Source organism: Canis lupus, chromosome 14, assembly GCF_048164855.1.
Source record: "Canis lupus baileyi chromosome 14, mCanLup2.hap1, whole genome shotgun sequence".
Lineage (NCBI taxonomy): Eukaryota > Metazoa > Chordata > Mammalia > Carnivora > Canidae > Canis > Canis lupus.
Genome location: NC_132851.1, coordinates 58,286,155 through 58,304,334, shown reverse-complemented (window position 1 = coordinate 58,304,334; position 18,180 = coordinate 58,286,155). Strand labels below are relative to the sequence as shown.

The 18,180-nt window shown below is 32.7% G+C and overlaps 1 protein-coding gene across 6 annotated transcripts in view; it reads left to right on the top strand.

The window, feature by feature from the left end:
* Window positions 1-18,180, top strand: part of EPHA5 (EPH receptor A5) — a 346,405-nt gene that overhangs the window by 245,004 nt on the left and 83,221 nt on the right. For 4 of the 6 annotated variants that reach the window (XM_072775217.1, XM_072775222.1, XM_072775218.1 and 1 more), the window contains exons 6-8: window positions 3,796-3,920; window positions 10,602-10,761; window positions 17,864-17,969. In XM_072775217.1, the coding sequence (XP_072631318.1) occupies window positions 3,796-3,920; window positions 10,602-10,761; window positions 17,864-17,969 (391 nt within the window). The remainder of the gene's footprint in view (window positions 1-3,795; window positions 3,921-10,601; window positions 10,762-17,863; window positions 17,970-18,180) is intronic. The other 2 variants (XM_072775223.1, XM_072775220.1) reach the window with 1 other exon arrangement.

The following is an 18,180-nucleotide window of genomic DNA, read 5'->3' as shown; positions in this document are numbered from 1 at the left end:
TCTCTCTCTCTCTCTCCATACACACACACACACACACACACACACACACACACACACCATCCATTAGTCCATGATGATCTCTCCTATGTCCTATCAAAGCTAAAAATGCCAAAAAATAGGGACGCCTGGATGGCTCAGCAGTTGAGCATCTGCTTTCGACCCAGGATGTGATCCTGGAGTCAGTCCTGGGATCAAGTCCCACATGGGGCTTCCTGAAAGGAGCCTGTTTCTCCCTCTGCCTGTATCTCTGCCTCTCTCTCTCTCTTTATCTCTCTCTGTGTCTCTCATGAATAAGTAAAATATTTTAAATATTGGCAAAAATAATCTACATCAAGAAGAATATTAGTCAACATATATCTGTGTTATCAAACCCAGAATCTATACAAATCTCTACAGATTGACAAAATGGTTGTTGAATCAAATATCCATATGTTTGGAATCCAGATATTAAAATAGCATAGATTTTTTTTCTATTTTAATCGGAAATTCATTCAATAGGCACTGACAGACAGCATTGAACACCATAAGTAATTGTTAGTTCTAATAAAATATTTGGAGGAAATGGAAATGAAGGAAAATGTTCCTTTTTTATTAAACTATAACTGATATGCAATATTAAATTAGTTTCAGGTGCACAAGATAGTGAGTCAATATTTTGTTATATATTACAGAATGATCACCACAATAGGCCAAATTATCTGTCACCACGTGAAATTGTTGCAATATTCCCTATGCTGTACATTACATCCCCATAGCTTATTTCTTTCATAACTGTAAGTTGATATATCTTAATCCTTTTCACCAGTTCACCTGTCTCCTCATCCCTCTACTCTGGCAACCACTCTTTGATTTTCTGCATCTGTGAGTCTGTTTCTGTTTTATTAGTTTGTTTTTTTTAAGCTCCACACATAAGTGAAATCATATAGTATTTGCCTTTCTTTGTCACACTTACTTCACTTAGTATCCTACCTTTTAAGTCCATCTACATTGTCACAAATGACAACTGACAAGTCAACTTGGGACGCCTGGGTGTCCCAGCGGTTGAGCGTCTGCATTCGGCCCAGGGCATGATCCTGGAGTCCCAGGATTGAGTCCCACATCAGGTTCCCTGCATGGAGCCTGCTTCTCTCTCTGCCTATGTCTCTTCCTCTCTCTCTGTGTGTCTCTCATGAAAAATTAAATGAAATCTTTTTAAAAAGTCACCTAGTATACTACTGTTTAGATCCATCCTCGTTGTCACAAGATTTCATTTTTTATGGCTGAGTAAAATACACATATTATACTCACATGTATATATACCATATATTTCACATACACATGTATATATACCATATATATCACATAAGTATATACAACATCTTTGATATATAGTCATCTATTAATGGACAATTTGGTTGCTATTGTAAATGATGATGCAAAGAACATAGGGGTACATGTATCTTTTCAAATTGGAATTTTCATATTTTTGGGTAAATACCCATAAAGGGAATTACTAGATCTAATGGTAGTACTTTTTGCAATCTCTTGAGGAATCTTCATTTTCTTTTCATAGCAGCTTCACCAACATATCCACCAACAGTACACCAGTGTTCCCTTTCTTTTTCACATCCTTGCCAACACTTGTTATTCCTTGTCTTTCTGATAATAGGCATTCTGACAGGTGTGAGACAGTGTCTTATTGTGGTTTTGATTTGTATTTCTCTGATGATTAGTGATATTGAGCATCTTTTCATATGCCTGTTGACTGTCTTCTTTGATAAAATGTTTATTTAGTTCCTCTGCTCATTTTTTTTAATCACAGTATATTTTTGTTATTGAATTGTGTGAATTCTTTATATATTTTGGTTATCAACCCCTTATTGGATATACAGTTTGCAAATATCTTCTCTTATTAAGGAGGTTGCCTTTTCATTTTTGTTGATGGTCTCCTTTACTGTGCAAAGATTTTTAATTTTATGCAGTCCCCCCCCCTTTTTTTTTACATTTTTGCTTTTGTTGCTTTTACCAGGAGAGACGTATCTAAAAAATTACCACTAAGATTCGTGTCAAAGATATTACTGCTTATGTTTTATTTTATGTTTTAAATCTTATATTTAAATCTTTAATTCATTTTAGTTAATTTATGTGAATAATATAATGGTCAAGTTTTATCCTTTCAACTGTGGCTGTCCAGTTTTCTGAACATTATTTATTGAAAAGATTGTTCTTTCCCCATTGTATCTTCTTCCTTCTCTTATCATAAATCAATTGGCCATATACGAGTGAGTTGATATCTGGACTTTCTATTCTATTCCATAGATCTATGTGTCTGTTTTTCTTCCAATATCATGCTATTCTGAACACTGCAGCTTTGTAATACAGTGTGAAATCAAGTAGTGTGATACTCCTAGCTTGTTACTTTTTTTTCAAGACTGCTTTGGCTATTTGGGGTATTTTGTGATTGTACACATTTTAGGATTATTAGTTATAGTTCTATAAGAAATAAAATCGGTAGGGATTTCATTGAATATGTAGATTTCTTAGGGTGGTATGGACATTTTTAAAATATTAATTCCTCCAACCCATGAGTATAACACATCTTTCCATTCATTTATGTTGTCTTCAATTTATTTCCTCAGTATCTTATAGTTTTCAGAATATAAGTTTTTCACCTCTTTGGTTAAATTTATTCCTAAATATCCTTTTTAATGTAATTGCAAATGTGATTTTTCTCTTAATTTATCTTTCTGAGAGTTCACTATTAATGTATAGAAACACAAAAAATTTCTGTATATTAATTTTGTATCCTGCAACTTGAATAAAATAATTTATTAATTTTGGTAGGTTTTTTTTTGGTAGAGTCTTTAGCTTTTTCTATATATGGTATGTTATCTGCAAAAAGTGACACTTTTTTTTTTCTAATTTGGATGTCTTTTATTTCTTTTTCTTGCCTAATTTCTATGACTAGGACTTCTAATATGATATTTAATAAAAGTTGTGGAAGTGGGTATCCTTTTCTTGTTCCTTATCTTAGAGAAAAAATTTATTAGATTAGGAAAATGTTTATTTTATCTGCTACTATTTTCAAGAAATATCACAAGTTTAATAACTTATTTTTGAAGGCAATCCCCATTATATTTAACATATGATTTATTAATGATTTTAGGACCCACATGATTAAAAAATTATTAAAAAGCATTAATTTTATGAAAATATAGTATTGATAATCACGTGTGTTAGTACAATGGGATATATATTATGCAAGGTTAATGAATTTTAGAAATGTGGAAGATATATAAGTTCATCAGGAATGTCTTTGTTATATAAGATAATTAAGATACTTCATCTATCTTTCTTAACTTTATAGAGAAAATGTAAAATTAAGACTCTTTGTGACTATAAAATGGGTTTTGCTTGTTTTGTTTTGTTTAGATTTTATTTATTTATTTGACAGAGAGAGAGCTCAAGTAGGCAGAGTGGCAGGGAGAGGAAGAGGGAGAAGTATACTCTCTGCTGAGCAGAGAGCATGATGGGATGATCCCAGGACTCTGGGATCATGACCCCAGCCAAGGCAGGTGCCCTGGGAATACAGTTTTAAGAAAATTTTCAGGATACTTGATTTATATTTGCAAAACATTTTACAATCTGTAAAACTTTCTATTATATAGAGAAAGTAAAATCGTTTTCAGGTTAAAAGAAAATTTAATTGTTTAGGTAGTTCTTGTTTAATTGTTAATGGTAGTTATACGACATATAGCTCATTGTAATTTCAGGGCTCTGTTAATCATGTTCCTCTTTATTTGCACTATTTTGCAGCTCCATCTCCAGTTACCAATGTGAAAAAGGGGAAGATTGCAAAAAACAGCATCTCTTTGTCTTGGCAAGAGCCAGATCGTCCAAATGGAATCATCCTGGAGTATGAAATCAAATATTTTGAAAAGGTGAGAGTAATAGAATAAAGAAAGTCCTTTCTTCTTTTTTTCAGTTTAGCGACCACAATTATCCAATTTTTAGAAAAGCATGTTGCAATTTTATGTGTAAATCAATGACAATTGATTCTACAGTCATGATTATGGAGGTTAGAAATGTATAGGGAGCACTCTTTGTGTTCTTCTGGTGCCAAATAGTTTATGCTGCCGGACTACTGCCATGTAGTCTAACATCAGCTTAACTAGGTTTCACAGCATTAAAAGATGAAGTCATAGGACATTTTGAAAGTGTTGTAAACACTTAAGTTCTTGACCTTCAGCAGTCACTGCAGTGTACCGCAAGGAAAAACACATAGGGTTATAGCCATTAACCCTGCATAATTCCTGTGCTTTTAAGGAGGTATGGTTAGATACGATGTGAATATAAAGTATAATTTTTAAATGCATATAAAAACCTAATACCATATTATAAACTTTATTTTAAAATTTGAGGGCACAAAATCAGAAATGTATGCTTCACATTTCCTACATGTTCTCAATTTCTTCTTCCCTGAGTTGTATCTTGGGTCCATTCTTGCGTGTTTTGCCATAATAGTCTAAAGGCAATAGTTATTCCTCTTCCTCTTTTCTGAATCCATAACCAAGTGAGCCATTGATAAGGAAATAATACAGATGGAAAATAAAGGTCAACCTAAATTTCTAAACTGGATCTATAGTATAGAGCTTGGATATGTATCATCATAAGTGTTTTCCTACACTTCCCACACCTATATTACTTTTATTTTTATACAGTCTGGATCTGAGTGGCATACATTACTTAGAACAACCTGACTTCTAGTAAAGGTTATTAAAAATAGAAATGAACTCAAACCAGACTCTCACTGGTGGGTAGGAAACTCTGACTCAGGAGTGTGTATTCTATCAAAGTAGGGGTAGAAAAGATCACAAACACATGCACAGAAGAAGATCCCAAAAGAAAAGGAAAGGACTCAGCCGCACATACTCAATTGCTTTCCCTAAACTCACAGAGCCATCACTTCTCTTAGAAGGAATAGTGACGGGAGTAGGAAGAAGTTAAAGACTTACTTTGCAATCTCAAAGAAATTGTCCAAGCTAGGGCATTGGTAAAGAGAGAGGGAATAAATGGTTCTCCTTATACTAATGCAAAAATATCAGGAAAAAAATACTTACATTCTATTAATGAGAGTTACTTAAAAATTCAACATTCTGTGTATATGTGTAGATGAAAGAATATAGGTAAATACATTGAAATGCATTAAACTAATACATAGTATTATAGAGATTTTTTAAATGTTTCTTTTATTCATTTTAACAATTACCTGTGTAAAGATAATGACAATAAACCCTAGTGTTGGGGGTGGAAGAAGAATAATGGAGATGTCTTCATATCCTTTCTAGGTTTTGAATACTGTACAGTATTCTTATATTGTTTTTATCAATAGGTAAACAGTAAATTATTACTTTCGAAGGATTACATAGTTATCCTAGGAGTGACTTGCTGGTGGCATTACAAATACCTATTAGATCATTAGAGAACATAAGTGAAGATACTTATATTTCATAAATAATGTATTATCAAATATAATATTTACTAAGAACGTCTTATGAGAATGCCTATGAGACCAAACTATTTTGGTATAAGGGCACCTGGCCGGCTCAGCCAGTGGAGCATGCAAATCTTGATCTTGGGGTTGTGAGTTCAAGACCTATGTTGGGTATAGAGATTATTTAAAAGTAAAATCTTAAAAAACAACATAGTGAGATATGGTTTAGAGTATTTATTGTAAAAAAAAGAAGACAAATCAAGTAAAATGTATTGATATTAATATTGCTCACTGATTCTTGTTTTCTCTGGGAGTAGTAGTCTACATTGCATTGTAAATTCTAGAGGTCTACAATCTAAACACATGCTATATCCAAAAAAATAATTTGTTAAATTAAGGCTTACATTCTTTATTCGTTTTTTGTAAATTTTATTACTGCATACTAACGAAAAGCTGTTTTATATATATATATATATACTGATTTTTGGTAAGTTATATTCATTGAGTTATATTCATTGTAATTGAGGTTGATTTTTTAAAAAGTTAAAATGCATAATGGCATTTAAAAATAATGACGCACCAGGGTTATTGGCTGGCTGGCTCACTTGGTAGAGCCCACAACTCTTGAACTTGGGGTGGTGAGTTCAAGCCCCAAATTGAGTATTGAGACTACTTTTTAAAGATAAATTTTAAAAGGATTTATAAAAAAATTAAAAACCTAATGCACCCAAACTCTATATTTTAATGTACATTGTAGATGAAATAAAGCTTAACAGCAAGAAGAATAAAATTTGACAAATTGTTCTTTCTCTATATAGTTAGTTGTTCTTACCCCTGAAGCAACTAGTTGGATCAATGTCTGGTTTTCTTTTTAGTTTCTAATGAAATTACCCTATTCTAACCCTTAAGATTTACCTTTATTTTTTTTTACTATTACTTACCAGCATGTACATGAATCTCATATGCATAATACTCAATAAAAACAAGGATTTATCATCTTTTTCTCTTTTTTCTTTAAGCAGAGTTTTTCAACAAGTGGTGGGGAGAGTCCTTTTCTCTTAATATTCCTTCTAGTGAATTTTATCCATGTGGAATTATTTTCTTTATAGTTCAATTTTTAAATTATCCTTATTTCATGAAAATTTAGTTTTACATTTAATATCTTACATTTGATGCTGTATTAATACATTCTATTATCTGCATAACTCAATATAAGAAAAAAATAACTTGGGAAAATATTTCTGTATATAGTCTCAAAAAATGAATAGCAACTTGTCCACTCACATTCATTAAAAGCAGCAAAACTTTCATCTAGTACATTATTTTGGGGAAGTTATTAACTTCTCTTGGTCAGTGTTTTTCTTTTTACACTGAAAATATTCACAGAACTTTTTTGCCAAGCTAAATTATTGAGCATACCAATAAAATACCTGAACGTTTTTTTTTTTTTTTTTTTAACACACTCGGGGTGGGGGGTGGGGAGAAAGGAAAAGGATAATGAGCTTTTATAGCATGTACTGAGGTAGGGGTCCTGATAGGTTTCCAGAGCTCATTTTGAACCTTCAGAATGACACCACCATCTTATTGGATGGCTCTTGGCCAGACACAGGTGGCAGAGCTTTCCAGGGCTCGTGCATTTGCCAGCTGGCATTACTGCCTGCGATTGCCCTGCTCTAATAGAGGTCATTGGGCCTCTCTGCTCCTGCATGGTGATGGGCCCATTGCCATCTCTTAATTAAAGGCAGAGGCAAAGGGAAGCTGCCCCTTGGCAGAGTGTTTGCCAGCTGGCTCCTTCTGCTGAGGCCCTCCCCTCACTGCATGTGAACAGTGTTTGCTAAGCAGCTGGGGAATGTAGCTCATTTGCTCAGCAGGAGTGTGAAGGCAGCAAAAGCCATTGCCCTGACCAGGAATTGGCAGCCTGGTGGCCATGGGTGTTGATGATATGTATATAAAGTTGGTGATAAAAAGTAAATTATAATACAACAGTGACTGAGTGGAACAGAAGCAAATTTTGGAACTACTTAGGTAATTCAAAATGTACATTTATGGATTTTGATCTCTTACATATATGATTTGGTGAGTCCCTCTGATATTAATGCATTCAGCTGACCCTGAGAGACAACGTACAATTAGAACTCAGATAAGGAACTACTTAGATATATATGTTAGTATATAAAACAGAATGTTGCATAATTTTGTGCAATTGATATTAGAACCTGTATTATTTCAAGCAGAAGCAGCATGCCAGTTTCCTCGGAATGTTTCCCCTCCCCTTCATTTGGCGAAAGTGTCAACTTCTAATAATTTTACAAGACATAATTGTTCCTTCAATAGGAGTTTACAGCAAATTCTTTGATTATTTTTTAATTAAATTTGCCATCATGCTACAGACTCAAGTCACATTTACCTAGAACCTGTTATGATGTGGAGATTGTGCTGGGTGCTATGTGCATCATCTCTCTCCATCTCTATGTGCTCACAATGCTCTTAAATAAATAATTTTATCCCAATTTAAGGAAGAAAAAGACAGGTTGAGTTGTGCTTCCATATTTACACACTTCTTTAGGCAATAGCATGGCTTGAATTCTAACCATGATATTCCTGTGTTCTTTTATAAAACAAAACAAAAACCCTCTTACTTCACATTATAAATGTTAATATTTTATATAAAAATCATATTTATATCAAATATACCAGAATCTATAGTTTTGTCTAGATTTTTTTGCCTTATCTTAAACAAAATACAAATAATAGCATACAGATATTGTATCATTTCTTATTGAAATCACTGAGGAGTCATAGCCAAAGTGAAAAGTATAATCTTATTGAGAAAATCTTGCATATTGGGTCTTAAACCTGAGCAGCCATATATCAGTAACTACAGCAGTTTATAGAAACTATTTACCTCCTTTAAAGGGACACAACAAGAATTGTCTGCCTTTTTTTACTGCTTTATTCCCAGCATGTAGAAGGGGTAATAGAGCATAGAAGACAAAGTTAGTAAATGTTTGTGAATGAAGAAAATGACTGACATTACTAGGTAAAATTTTATAGGATTTAATGACCTACTTTAAATCCTTGCAAACGCTAGTAATATTTCTAAAACACCTTAAAGATTTGGCACTTACAAGTCAATGCACAAAAAAATATAAATAAAAAATAGTCATCTTTGTGGAATGAATCAGAAAACCTGTTTGCATTAGAAATTAGAACATAGATTTAGTTAGAAATTTGGATGAACTTAACCCTAAGAAAATTCTGTATATTTGACTGTATTAAATGAGGAATGGTAAAACTGTTTTTAAAAAGTGTTTGATAGATTGTATATTTTAGATTGTATTGGTTAGAATAGAATGTGATTAGCCATTGATTCTGATGTGTCAAATTAGAAAAAAAAATAAAGGATAATTATGACAATGAAAACATGTAGTCTTTAGTTTATGAAGTGTTTTCACACGCATTACTTTTTTTTCATTCTTATGACATCACTATGAGGATATCCAGGCACTAATTTCTTTCCAATCTTACAGATAAGGAAACTGAGGATAAAAGTAAAAATGGACTTGCTGTATTTTATTTTTTCTAAAGATTTTATTTATTTATTCATGAGACAGAGAGAGAGAGAGAGGCAGAGACACAGGGAGGGAGAGAAGCAGGCTCCATGCAGGGAGCCTGACATGGGACTGGATCCTGGGTTTCCAGGATCACACCCCGGGCTGAAGGCGGCGCTAAACCACTGAGACACCCTGGCTGCCCGACTTGCTATATTTTAGCACATGGTTTCTGTGTCCACATTAAAGTTTCAGGATGGTATGCTGCTGTTGATGGTAACTTCAACAGAGAAGGAGCATCATTTGCATTTATTTTGCATTTTAATTGTGTTAAGAAAATTAAACAATCACCATATTCCCTATTGAGATGCTTGAGTAGCAATTATTATATTCTTTTCAATTTTTGAAGAATTGAAAAATTGTTTTCAATTTTTCTCATTTCAGAAAAAAAAATCCTTTACATGTTATGCCCATTAGTTCTTAAGAAACTCAATACATATTTCTATTAGTAAATAAAATTTTCTGAAATGATCTAGAAAATGATAGTTTATAGTCAACAATCAAGATAAGTAAAGATTAGTTCCTAAGAATGGGGGGAATCTCTAACCATTACCTATGATTAAGTTATCCTGTAATATCTATCAGAAATGTAATAATTGTGAGGATACCTTAAGGAAAAAAGCAAGGGTAGCCAATAATTTACACAGAAAAATACATGGGAGGAGAAAGTTCAAAATAGGGACTCTGTGTATTTAGATTTTTGTAGGGCCAAGATTCAGTGTGTAGGTTTGAGATTCAGTGTGGCAACTTCAGAGGTAAGGAAAAATTACATTTGTATGGTTAGTCTAGACTCTGGTAGTTATCAAAATAGGAACAGCTTTCTATTTGTTTCAGTTTCCAAAACTACCTTTACTGTAATATATTTTTTCACTCCATCTCCATTTACTACTCATCCAGCTTAAACACAGAAGTGTGAAAAAATGGAAAGATTTTTGTAAAGAAAAAAATTGCTTATTTACAGTTTTTCTTTAGTAATCCCTGTTTAGACTTAATAAATTGAAATTAAAGTTCTCCAGCAAAGTCCTCATTCCCCTTCCCAGGTCCTAAATATAATTAGAAATCAAATTTACCAGAGATATAAAGTATAATTCTTACCTGGCAATATTTGAGACATTGCCATCTTTCTCTATGAACAGGAAGCATGTTTGATGTACTCCAATAAAACATTTATGAGAAAAATAAGCACACAATACCAGTACTAAAATAGAGTCTATAAAACAATTCATCTCCTGCAAATCATATTTTAAGATTTTATAAATTTATTTGTGCTGAAGACAAGTATGGCGGATGAGGGGAGAACATGTTACCCACCATCGTTGAGTTTTAGGAAACACTTTAAAATTTCATGTATATAGCACACCTAGGATGTATATATTTTTTTCTAAAAGATTAAATTTGTACGAATATCAAAGCTATTAGTTTTGGATTCATTTTCTGATTTATGATTCTAAGTTTTATTGTCAGGAAGTAATTCATATGTTGACTTTTTTTTATTGTATGTGCACGTGTAACCCAAGGACCAGGAAACCAGCTATACAATCATCAAATCTAAGGAGACAACTGTAACTGCAGAAGGCTTGAAACCAGCTTCAGTGTATGTCTTCCAAATTCGAGCACGCACAGCAGCAGGCTATGGTGTCTTCAGTCGAAGATTTGAGTTTGAAACTATCCCAGTGTGTAAGTCATTTTAATTACTGTCAACTCATGTCTCTGTAATGGTTACCAGAAAAGAGTCAGTAGATCAATACTCTCCCTGGGCACTCTGTCAGTCTCCTGCTCCTCTCTCTCTCTCCCAGGCATGACCCCTTCGGGTAGGAAGCATCTGTCATGCTATTATGGTAGGTTAGTGGGTTAACACATCGGTCCCTGCTCCTCATCACATTTGGTCTCCTGGGAGATGAAACATCAAGAGATCCTTAAGAAATGTTTAAACCTGCTTTTAAAGACTTTCTTTCCACAGCTGCCATACTTTATTGAATTATTGCCATTGAGTTTTACTTGTTTTATTGAACAATGTTATCAGGCTTAGTCTTTCTATGAAAATTCTACCAGGAGTTTGCATAAGTATTAAGTTTGGCAAGAAAATGGCAGTCTCAGCAACCAATCTGATTGTTTTGGAAAATCAAAATCTCTGGCAGTATCCCTGAGTAAAGGGCCTAGAAATAGTTCTGGAAGACACTTCTTGTACCATTTTTTTTCTTTTTTTCTTTTCTTTTCTTTTCTTTTTTTTTTCTTGTACCATTTTAAGAATAAAATAGCATAAAACATTTTTTTCTCTTTAACCACAAACAAAATATTTAAATTACTTGTCCTAAAGTATATATTAAAAGCAAGATTAGAAGAAAATTTACTTTTATTTATAGATGAAAAACCGACACTATTAATATTTTGTTATGAAGAAAGTAACACAGAGGAGTAGTGTGAAATGTCAAATATGTGTGTGTATGTATTTTCATTTGGTGCATGACAGTTAATACTGACTTTGATGAGTTACCAATACCGAGGAAATTCTATCTTATCATTCAGGTATGTTAGGACAGAAAATTACCTGAAAATCATTAAAAAGATTTTCTAATTGGTTACTCAATTCATAAAAATGATGCATGATGTTATTAATTTGCTTAATTTTTAAAATTTATAAATTTTAATTTATGTTATACCTAGGACATAAAATTGTTACAAGGGGATTTTCTTTTTCATCTACATTATCTTATATGTCACTCACATAGTCCTAATGAATGCAAACAGTAAGCACAGGATCACAAAATCTTTATTTTAGAAAGGTTATTTGTCTTGAAGATTTGGATGGGAAAACCTCAGAAGTCTTTCTCTCTCAAGCTTTATATTTTATAACTGCCTATTACCCACTTTATTTTAATTTTGTTACATATATAAATCATTCCTTTTCCCAATAGCAGTGATAAAGAATACCAATAAATAAACAGCATGAATGAAACCATCCAGCCCATCTAGTTCACTCTTTTTATATGGTTTCTTTTAACATAAGTTATCTTGAAACTTTGAGACTATCACTGAATCTTTCTTAACTCCCACTTAACAAGATTTACCAAACACCTTTGTGTTTCTTTTATGATTTATTTTTCTCCAATGCATCACTTCCTTTCATTGAATTCTTACCTTTTTAATTCAAATTTGTATAACCCAATTGCTGGGATAATGCTATTCTGTTTTTTAAATGAAATTTTTATTGAGATAAGTGTAGTTTTATATGCAAATGTAAATGCAATGCAGAGTTATCTCTTGTACAATTTTTTCAGTTTTCCCCAATGCTAATATTTTTAAAATATAGCATAATACCACATTCAGGATATTGACATTGATGCAATCCACTAATCTTACTCACATTCCTTCTACTCCTTTTTATGTATATGTGTATAGACATATGTCTATTAAGTTGGATACGATTTGGTCAGTGGTGTAGATTTGTGTATCTACTATCATAGTCAAGATACTAAATAGTGCCAACATCACAAAGATCTCTTGGGTTGCCCTTTACAACTATACCAACTGCCTTTGGGAATAGCTCCTATCCCATAACTAATCACTGACAACTCTTAGTTTCTAAACATCCATATCTAAAAATATTACATTACAGAAATGTAGTAAACATGGAATCATACAGAATGTGAAAGTTTAGAATTGACTTAATTCCCTGGCAATTCATCTAAATTGTTATGTATACCAAGTTTGTTTCTTTTTATTGTTGAGTAATATTCTATGGTATGTGTAGACCACAGTTTAACAGTTCACCTGTTGAAGGACATCTGGGCTAATACCAATTTTTGCTATTACCAATAAAGATGCTATGAATATTCATGTACATCTTTTTGTATCAATATAAGTTTTCAATTCCCTGGGATATACCCAAGAGCACACTTGCTGTGTCATATGGTAATTTTATGTTTAATTTTGTAAAAAATTGCCAAACTGATTTTCAGAGTGGCTGTACCATTTTATAGTCCCACCATCAATGTATGAGTGATCACTTTCTCCACATCCTCATCAGCATTTGCTGTTCTCACTGTATTTTTCTTTTAGTCATTTTGGACAGGTGGGCATGATATCTCATTATGGTTTTAATTTGAAATCCCTGATGGCTAATGATGTTCAACATCTTTTCATGTTTGTATTTACCTGCCATGCTATTTTAAATATCCCCACTAACTTCTATGTACCGATATTACATATCAAAAATCGTAGCTTTGATCTAATTATCTTAATCAAGAAAATTAATAGTGAGTTACAGCTGTGGTAGAAAGATCCCAAATTCTCAGCCTGGCCTTCAAAAGCACTTATAACCTGGCTTTAAATCTTTTCAGCTTAATGATTAACTATTCAAATATATGGCTAAAATATAGAGAATACCTATGTAATATTGTTTTGCAACCAGGAGTACAGGAAGCAAAGTGAGGTAAACAATGTGATTTCTCAGGGTATGCTACCTTTAAGTTTCCATGGATAATATAAGTATATAATGATTGAAAAAAAGAAACATTATTTACTAAAGAATATTAATGTTTATAACTAATATTCTTTTAATAGTAGTGTTACATTGCCCCAAATTTGCTTGTAAGCATTCCCAAAATATTCCTCAGCAATTCTTCCAAAACTACATGACATATAAAAAATTAGGAAATATGAGTGATTAGAGATTTTTATTTTTAACAATTAAAAAACTTAATAATATATTAAAACACTAATCATAGATCATATTGGGCTTACAATTTTACCCTGATGTTAAAGAATGAAGTATGAAGGCATTGACAATACCTTATCAATTCTATATATTTAGTTAGTTAGTTGATATATTGGGGATATTATTGATGCTGTCAGGTCAAACAAAGGAATAAATTAGTACAAAATCTTATTTTAATTAATTATTTTATTTATTCATGAGAGACCCAGAGAGAGAGGCAGAGACAGGCAGAGGGAGAAGCAGGCTCTATGCAGGAAGCCCAATGTGGGATTCGATCCCAGGAGCCTGGGATCACGCCCTGAGCCAAAGGCAGATGCTCAACCACTGAGCCACCCAGGTGTCCCAATGGTACAAAATCTTGATGAGTTATTTTTTACTTGAAAAAGCTCACTAAACAATTAATACATTTGAAAATAGTAAAATATTTAAAGCCCATCAAGGAAATTAGAAAATGCTGAACATTTTTTAAAAAATGAAAATATATTATTAAATTCTTCCTCGTAGATCCTTAATTTAATTGTCTGTTATACAAAAATATCTTATATAAGTAAACAGTAGATAACAACATGTAAATATGAATCTTTGTGATTTGGCATTACAAAAATATTTTCAAAAAATAATTTAAGCATTTGAAAATGTTTAGTATACCATTAAGTTAATTTTTTGCAATATCTTAGCCCATACTATGTATATTTTAGCCTATTGTTAAATTAGATTAGTTCTATAAATTATTAAAAATGAAGCATTTGATGATATGAAGCATCCATATTTTTTCTCAAAATTAATACTTTGGTTAGTGTGAAATTATCCTATTTTATCCCTACTTCTGATTAATCATGCTGTCTCCTTCCAAAACTGAATCTTAGAGTTTCCAAAATGACATATTGAGGCCAGAAAGATTTGTTAGAATTTGGTTAAAAGGGCTTTTGAATGCTAGTTGGAGAATTTGGTGTGGTTTTTTTTTTATATAGATAGTAAGAGTTTATGAACTTCTTGATCAGAGAAACATGATCAAAGTGATATTTTTAGATATTTATGTGAGTACATAGAAGGCAAAGGGAACACCTAAAACACTAATGAACCGTATGTCAGCAGATATGAATCAAATAGATGAGTGTTGGATGAAAAAACTTAATTCATGTATAAAAACAGAGGAAACACAAAAATGCTTATTACTTAATGGGCAAGTCAGAGTTAAGAAAAATTTAGTGACAGTTAAAAGAAACCAGAAGAAAGGAGATAAAATTAGTCTGGTTTGTGGTTTGATTTATAGCATCTTTGTTTATTGATGTGGTTTTGTTAATGCCCTTGGGGGTGGATGTGGTATAAAGGTTGATTTTAAACATATTGTTTTTATATGAAAATAACAATCCAAATAAAAAGAAAGAAGTCCATTTTTTTAAATAGAGTGTTGCTTTGAAGAGAAATAAGAGTTGGAAATATAAATTTGGGACTTACCAGCTTTGCATGCAAAGAAGTAAACATGAGAGGTAGGAAGAAAAGGAAGAAGGAAAAGAGAAAGACAGAAAGAGAGTGAAGAGCTAAGGAGGGAAATGTGGAGGATTAGGAGCCAGCACTCATCAGAAATTGTTCATGCATAAGATGTGGGGCGAGAATGTGGAGCCAACAGAACTGACAGAGTAATACTTCTGAGTGGGAAAAAGGGAAAACAGCTTATCTGATGTCCTAGAAACCAAGAGGAACAGAGTCTCAAGGTTGAAGTTTATGTTCAGAAGGGTTAAATGCCTCATTATCGTCCATGGTAAAGTAAATGCAAAAGTACTTATTGCATGTAGCCAGAATATCACATGTAGAACTCATTGGCCAAAGAAAAGAAGTTTCAGAGAGAATTTACATTCTCAGTTATCAGACAATGAGGCTAGTTCTAGATACGTTAGTCTAGATGGTGAAAAATAGGAAAGAATAAGAGTGATAAAGAGGATCAGATAACTATATGTGGAAATATTATCTACTATTTATTTAAAGCTGGCAATAGTTGCTAAATATTATCTCTAAACAGAATTATAATGATCCAGGAAAATTATTCCTATTTGGAGATTAATGAAATGGGACTTGATAAGGGTAAGTACTTTGCTTTGGCCCATATACCTAGTAAATGTTGGACCTATTTTCAAATTTAAGTTGAACCAACATCAGTAAGTTTAAGGATTTGTTTCCCCCCAAAAGAATTATCTATTTAGGCTAGGAGGTAGCAAAGAAGTAGCCTGTAAGGAAATGAAATACTCTCCTGGAGGGAAATCATTGAAGGAGGCACATCTTTGAAGAGACAGGAAGGATTTTAACCTTGGATTTATATAAAGCAAAGGAAAACTGAAGAACCATAGAGTTTTACAGTTTTATTTAACCATGGAGTTCAGACTTGATCACTCTCTTTTACCTGTAAGATTATAGATAAATGTTTCATTTCTGAAACATGAGAAGTGGTAATGAATTAGTGTTTTGAGAAAATGAGGAACTCATGATGGGGGTGATTTTGTTAGGAAATTAATAAGAGAATCAAAATAAAATAATTGGAATAGCATTTAGAGCCCAATTAAATAACATATTATGAACCAAGTCTAAGAACATTCCTCTTGCCAAAAAGAAAATTAAAGAACTGAGAAAAAGCAATGGTATGAGTAATCTGAGTTTAGAGATTAATAAAGCAAATCTTGGAGAAGGCATAGTGGGATAGTGAATTAGCTTTGCCTTACCCCATTTATACTGCTCACCAGCATTGAATTCCCTACCACAGACTTCAGCATCAGATATTAGGAGAGAACAATCAAGATAAAGAGCCATTGAACTACAACTATTATTATCCAAGAAAAGAGAGGGTACATAGATTTTGATCATCAATAATAATCTTTCTTGAACATGAAGAAGCTACTGTCAATATTTGGTTTGAAGACTGGTCCGAAAGCATAGAAAGTATAGATAAAGTATAAGAAGGAGTCAGAAAGCCAGTTTTGCTTTGAAAGACTCAAGGGAGAGGTGACAATAATAGAAAGGGAAGTGTTTGGATGTCCAAAACTATTGATTAGGCCAAGATCTGGTAAGGAGTTATAAGAAACAAAATGTGGAAAGTATAGTTGTTATTACTTTTGATGACTTAAAATTTGTTATGAAGGTGAGCTAATGCCACTCTGAATTTATCAAGATGATTATATTGTTAAACAATAGTAAGTATCTTATTGAGCATTTCTTGAGAACATTAGTAAAAGTTATTTTATTCTATACGTTTCTTATTTTAATACAATACAGTTATCAGCACAAAATAAATATCCCTGTGCTTTTTGAAGCATAACTATCTAATCATGTCCATTGCCCCTTATTATGGTAATTGTACTGTTAAAATATAGGATATTTAATCTAAATCCATGTATTTGAAAGATTATGTAAATGAATCCACTCTTACTGCTGGCTTCTCAAAGTTCTATATATATGCCTTGATATCTTTCAAAAAGTAGTGCTACACATAAAGTATACTCACTGTTTATATTCTGTTTGAAATTACAGTTTTTAAACTTGCTTTCAGAATAATGACATTATATTAACTTCACTGAAGTCATAGCCACAACATTTTGGAGTTTAACCTATGTCTATGTGGGCGGGGGGGGGAAACACAAACCCTGTCTGATATATTGATTTTTTTTTTCCTAGAGAACAGCCACATGCGGATTCTAAAATGCCAAATTTCATATACTTAGCATCACCTATTTAGATGAAGGTGTTTGATCTCAAGGACTAAGTTTCATTTTATCTTGCAAACCCCCGATCCCTAGATAAATACTATGCAAACAATTACATTCATTTTTTATGATGACAAGGAAATAATCATTGACTTAGTGATTCTTTCAAATTTCCATTTGGAGAGTAAATATTTTCTCCTAGAGATGTCTTTTCAATTACACACCACTGAGCAGAGATATGAGGGGGAAATCGCGGCCAAGTGTGGGGGATTGCTTAAATCACGCATCGATTACTGACTATTAAGCAGCTCTTATTTGAATGCATATGATCTCTTTAACCTCGGGCTTCCTTTCTTGTGTCTCCTATCAGCAGTTGCAGCATCCAGCGATCAAAGCCAGATTCCTATAATTGCTGTGTCTGTGACAGTGGGAGTCATTTTGTTGGCAGTGGTTATTGGCTTCCTCCTCAGTGGAAGGTAAGAGAGGAAGCTGTGATTCTGAACTTTTGCCCCTGATCTCTTCTTTACCTTGATCTGGCCATTTGGCTGTGAAGCACATCCCACAACGTATCAGTCAAGCAATGTATCAGTAGATAAACTCAAGTATGATGTATTTTTAAGCTTTACCTTGTCCATGTTAAGTGCTAACTTTTAAGTACAGAATTTCTCTTTTTTCAGATATGCTCAC